Source organism: Etheostoma spectabile, chromosome 16, assembly GCF_008692095.1.
Source record: "Etheostoma spectabile isolate EspeVRDwgs_2016 chromosome 16, UIUC_Espe_1.0, whole genome shotgun sequence".
NCBI classification, from domain to species: Eukaryota; Metazoa; Chordata; class Actinopteri; order Perciformes; family Percidae; genus Etheostoma; species Etheostoma spectabile.
In genome coordinates, this window is record NC_045748.1 from 14,532,094 (window position 1) to 14,537,748 (window position 5,655).

Here is a 5,655-nt window from a genome sequence, read left to right on the forward strand (position 1 = left end):
CAAAGGCAGAGCAGGATACCCAGGGCTCTGTTTACACCTATTGCAATTTCTAGCCGCTGGGGGAACTGTTCAATGTTAAAAAACCTCATAAAGGGAAATTTTCAGGCCTTTTAACTTCCATAAATCGGGGAGCTAAGTTACACAATGTTTGCAGTATCTGATGGTTTATTATTTAAAAAATAATGATTCCTGATTCCTTTGTTTCAGCATAATTCATTTATTGGTGCCTTTTCTTCTGCTAGATGTTATAGCTCACTGTGCACGTGTGAAGCCCATCCTGGATCTCGTCCATAAGATCATAAGCACGGACTGGACTGTGTCGGATTGTCTGTTGCCTCTCACTTCACGCATCTACATGTTGCTGCAAAGGTAAACTCACTTTACAGAGACACTCATCAAACCTTTTAATTGTTTTTATTTCGTACTTCCTATTTGAAACGGTCTTGATTAGAAACCTAGACTGAATTTGTCTTCTCATTTGTGATTAACGTCTTGTTAGGTTAACGTCAGTTATCAACCCTCCAGTGGACGTGATCGCCTCCTGTGTGAACTGCCTCACTGTACTGGCAGCAAGGATGCCTGGGAAGGTGGGTGTGCTGGGCACTTCTAGTGTGAACAGGCGGTAAAAAAGGATTTAAAGTCACTTTTCTTGAATCCTCTTCACACACCTTCATCAATTATGTTTTTAAATCTTCAGGTATGGTCCAGTCTGCACCACACAGGTTTCCTCCCCTTTGCCTCCAACCCTTTGACCAACATGGCTCAATGTGTGAGGTGTGTCTGCTGCTTAATGTTTAATATGACTAGCAAATATCAGACTTTTTAATTGTTTGGGAGAAGTAAAAAGTATTGAACAAAACTTTTGTTGTTTTTTCTAGTGCTGAAGGAATGAAGGCAGGTAACTACGGCAACCTGCTGGTCCAGATAGAGCAGCCCAGGGGGGAGTATGCTGTGACCATCGCTTTCCTTCGTCTCGTTACAACCCTGGTCAAAGTAACAGTCAAAGTTTTTTTTTTTTAACCAAATGAGATGTTTTCTGGCCAACAGGCAGCTTAACAGTGTTTTTTTATATATATATATATATATACACACACACACACACACACACACACACACACACACACACAGTTTAAATCTACAAATGTAGTGTCCAAATGCCATGATGTACATCATATATCTCATCTCTTCTCCCTGTTGGTTAATTTCAGGGTCAGCTTGGCAGCACACAGAACAAGGGCCTGATCCCGTGCGTGTTGCTCGTTTTAAAGGAGATGCTGCCTACGTACCACAAGTGGCGGTACAACACCTATGGAGTCAGGGAGAGGATAGGTAAGGAGGATGTCTGAAATGACAGTTGTAGCAAGTTTTGTTTTCTTCCAGACTGGAAAAACTGAATAAACACCAGCTGCTCTGTGTTTCTGCAGGCTGTCTTATTTTGGAGCTGATCCATGCTATTCTCAATCTAAGTCCAGAGGGAGAGGACCAGGGCAGGTAAGGAGAAGTCTGCTGAGTGTTTTAACTCTATTACCGGCACATTGTTCTGTAAATTCAGTCAAGTGAACGTTTGAACAGGCTGTTATGGATTAATAATAATGGATATTCGATTCTATAATCTTTACTTTACAGTTAAATACTGTTTGAATTTTTTTTTAAGCTTTCACATTAATATATACACCTGTGCTGGATGTCCCAATGTAGGTTATTAATGATGCTTTGTTAATTAATGTAACATTTTGAATTTGACAGTTTATACTTGACCTTTTTTAAAAGATAGCCCAGCTCAATGTCCACATACTTGCTTATATTAAAATGTTAATCTTAATTCTTATCTATTAGTTTATTAATCAATTAGTTGATCAACAACAATTATTATCTGCATACCTTTTAATAACAAATTCATTGTTTTAATCTTTTTTCCAAAGAAAATATTTTGAAAGCAAAGTTTTTTTTTTAGCTTTTGGACTGTTAGTTGAACAAAGCATAGACACTGAAATGTGTCAACTTTTTACACACTTTTCTGATATTTCATTGACCAAATGATTTATAAATAATGAAAATGATTGTTGATTGCCCTGATTAATTAATTAATAACAAATTTGTATTGCAGCACTCCCACCTTGCAGTCTCTGTGTATCTACAGCCTGGCAAACACTGAAGCTGGACAGGCAGTTGTCAATATCATGGGAGTTGGAGTGGACACCATAGATATGGTCCTGGCTGCACAGCCCAGCAGGTGAACAGACAAGTGTCCATACATAGATTTCCTTATTATGTTTTCATAGATTTATCCCAAAACCTTCCATATTTTTGACATAGGCTAACAGTAGAGTTTCTTGCTTTTCTCTGACGCTGTGCAGCTGTGGCTCTGAGGGTCCCGGTCAGATCCTAATCCAGACAGTCAAACTGGCCTTTTCTGTTACCAACAACGTCATCCGCCTGAAGCCGCCGTCCGACGTTGTGTCCCCTCTGGAGCAGGCCTTGACGCAACATGGTGGCCATGGCAACAATCTCATAGTTGTCTTGGCCAAGTACATTTACCACAAACATGACCCAGCACTGCCTCGCCTGGCAATCCAGCTGCTTAAAAGGCTTGCCACAGTAAGGACTTTTAATATGTTTGTACAATATTTGTTGTACACGATGGGTTTGTTTGTTGACAAAAGTAAATATTCATAATATTGAACTCATATCTTGTCTGTAGGTGGCTCCCATGTCAGTCTACGCTTGCCTTGGCAACGACGCCGCAGCAATCCGGGATGCGTTCCTCACTCGGCTGCAGAGCAAGACAGAAGACATGAGGATCAAGGTCATGATCCTTGAGTTCCTCACCGTTGCTGTAGAAACCCAGCCCGGCCTCATTGAGCTTTTCCTCAACCTGGAAGTCAAAGATGGAAAGGAGGGGTCAAAGGTATGAACTGTAGGGACATGTGTAGAAAAAAAAATAAGTGTGTTTTGTTATTATCTTGTTTTTTGCAGTGCTGCATCTGGATTCAAAATATCTTTTTTTTTTTATTGTTTTAATTTTTTTAAATTAATTTTTGAACCTGTAGGAGTTTCTGCTTGGTGAATGGAGCTGTCTCCATGTAGTGTTGGACCTGATTGACTCCAAACAGCAGGGGAAATATTGGTGTCCCCCGCTGCTCCACCGAGCGGCCCTGGCCTTCCTCCTTGCCCTCTGGCAGGATCGCAGAGATAGTGCCATCTCTGTCTTACGTACAAAGTAAGCTCATTATCTCAGATAAAATGAGTTACTTTGACCAGGAATAATATGTGATGCATGTTTTGAAACACCACAGTATAATAAACATGTTTTGTTTAATGCAGAGAGAGGTTCTGGGAAAATTTGACAACGCCTCTCTTTGGGACCCTAACCCCACCTTCAGATACGACAGAGGTATTTTGCTCTTCTTTTCTTTTTTTTTACACTGTGCTAATGATGATGCATGAGTAAGATGTTATGTTTGTTAACTGAAGAGTTGTTTTTTATCTTCAGCCTTGTGTTCTGGAGACGTGTGCTTTTGTCATGAAGATCATCGGCCTGGAGATCTACTATGTTGTCAGGTAAATTCCGAGCCCCGTAATATAATTACAAAAAGTATTCCCATATTTATCACTTTCATTTAGCACGTAATTTTTGTCAATTGTGTCTGTGCTATTACAGTGGTTCACTGGAGCAGTCTCTGAAGGATGGACTTCAGAAGTTTTCTAATGCACGACGATATGAGTACTGGTCTCAGTATGTCAAATCTCTTGTGTGCCACGTGGCGGAGATGGAGGAGGAAGGCATCAGTTCCTTCCCTGAGACCCAAATGTTGATCTCTGCCTGGCGGATGCTGCTAATTCTTTCCACAACCCATGTATGTAACAGCAAACACAATCATGGTCGTGGTGTTTTAGGTTTTGATGTTATGGTACTATATAGCCGATCAGAACTAGTTCTATGTTGGAAATCAGAAGTCTTTTAACAATATGTTAAATCTTGTTGGAAGGAAGTCACCACTTCTGGCCCTTTAAAATTACATCATGATCTTTTTTGTACAGGTTAAACCTCATGTTTATTGGAAAGGCACGAGGGTAGTTTCAGTGTCATCTAACTCTTGGCAAGAAAGTGAATGAGCATTTATTCCAGAACTATTCCTTTCTATTTATTGATTTTTTTTTTGTGATTCATTTGTGTGAGTGTCCTGCAACTTGAAGTGGACTGAAAGATTAAGTTGTTTTTTGCTCAAACCCTCATCTGCAAATGGACAACATACAAATGTGATGCAATGGTGATTGGTATATTTTATGTTTCCAGTCCGACGTGATGCAGCTAGCCGAGGACTCGACTAAACTGAAGCTTTTCATGGACGTCCTGGATGGGACCAAAGCTGCTGTAAGTCATCATGGCATTAACATACTGTATCTTCCCTTTAATTTGTCTTCTCATTTCTTTTTTACTTTCCTGCATTTCTCTGCCTTTTTTCTTAGTTTAGTTTTTTAACTCTTTTCGTCTCTTTCAGCTGACTACGCCCACGTCTGTGCCTTGTCTTCGTCTTGGGTCCATGATGGCCACTCTACTACTCATTCTCCTCAAACAGTGGAGGAGGTGTGTATTCATGCATTTGATGGAGTTTATAGATTTCCTTAATGTTGTTGTCAGCAGTGCTCACCTGACATACCTTAACTCATTTATCTCTAACAAATTCTGTTTCTGTCCCCAGTGTGGTAGCAACAGCTCCTGACATCCTGTCTCCCCTCTCCCTGATCCTGGAGAGTGTCCTGCAAGCCGACCAGCAGATGATGGAGAGGACCAAAGCCAAAATCTTCTCTGCACTCATTTCTGTGCTACAGATTCAGGGACTCAACGGTACGATGCGTGTTTTCCGCTGTCTGTTTGAATCTAATGTGGCAGTGGTCTATAGTTAAGTCTTTTTGATTTATGTTGATCCATTTCTTTGTCATCTAGGTGGAGATATTTCCCAGCTGCCCCAGCTGTTGCTGTCTGTGTGTGAGACGGTGAAAGACGAGGCCCTGGCCCTCATCGACAATACTCGTCACATGAGACAGATGGGGGACACAGCGGAGGACGAGGACAGCATGGAGACAGACTCTTTCCGCGGCCCACAGAAGGACCAGAGAGATGGGGTGAGCCAAGGACACAAGACCCTGTTTGTAGATCCAGACTTTAAAGTTTGAATTCCATACTTCTCCTTCCAAGAGAGTCAAAGACATTAGTGTCAAGCCAAGGACCTCAACTTTCAACATCAATCTCTCCAGATGTCAATTTGTCTTTTTTTTTTTTTGATCTTAATGTTTAGGGGGAAAAAGGATATTTGAATATAAAATACTTTACTATTACTTTTAACAATACTTTTAGTTTAAACCTGCAATATCTTATTCTTTTGTCACTTGGGGACAACAGAAACAAGTTGTGAAGACAACTGACCTTAAGTCCTTTAGCTGCTAAATGCTCCACTGTGTTCACCAACGCAATGAGAGGGAACTTAAACAGTTAAGCTAAACAATGAACTGAAACTTAAAGGGAAAAAGTCGGGCAACGTCGAGGATTGTAGATGCGGTGGTCGGCCAAGGAAATTTAGTGCAAAAAAAAGAAGATCCAGCAGTGACATCAACTCCGAACTGGCAGAAACCAGTGGGACCCAGGTACACCCA

The 5,655-nt window shown here is 40.9% G+C and overlaps 1 protein-coding gene across 1 annotated transcript in view; it reads left to right on the top strand.

The window, feature by feature from the left end:
• Positions 1–5,655, top strand: part of nup188 (nucleoporin 188) — a 17,996-nt gene that overhangs the window by 6,432 nt on the left and 5,909 nt on the right. The window contains exons 17-33 of the mRNA XM_032539728.1: positions 243–369; positions 500–587; positions 698–774; positions 879–993; positions 1,209–1,329; positions 1,425–1,491; positions 2,108–2,233; positions 2,358–2,598; positions 2,702–2,908; positions 3,051–3,220; positions 3,325–3,394; positions 3,494–3,561; positions 3,662–3,857; positions 4,298–4,375; positions 4,503–4,588; positions 4,704–4,849; positions 4,949–5,127. Coding sequence (XP_032395619.1) covers positions 243–369; positions 500–587; positions 698–774; positions 879–993; positions 1,209–1,329; positions 1,425–1,491; positions 2,108–2,233; positions 2,358–2,598; positions 2,702–2,908; positions 3,051–3,220; positions 3,325–3,394; positions 3,494–3,561; positions 3,662–3,857; positions 4,298–4,375; positions 4,503–4,588; positions 4,704–4,849; positions 4,949–5,127 — 2,162 coding nt within the window. The remainder of the gene's footprint in view (positions 1–242; positions 370–499; positions 588–697; positions 775–878; positions 994–1,208; positions 1,330–1,424; positions 1,492–2,107; positions 2,234–2,357; positions 2,599–2,701; positions 2,909–3,050; positions 3,221–3,324; positions 3,395–3,493; positions 3,562–3,661; positions 3,858–4,297; positions 4,376–4,502; positions 4,589–4,703; positions 4,850–4,948; positions 5,128–5,655) is intronic.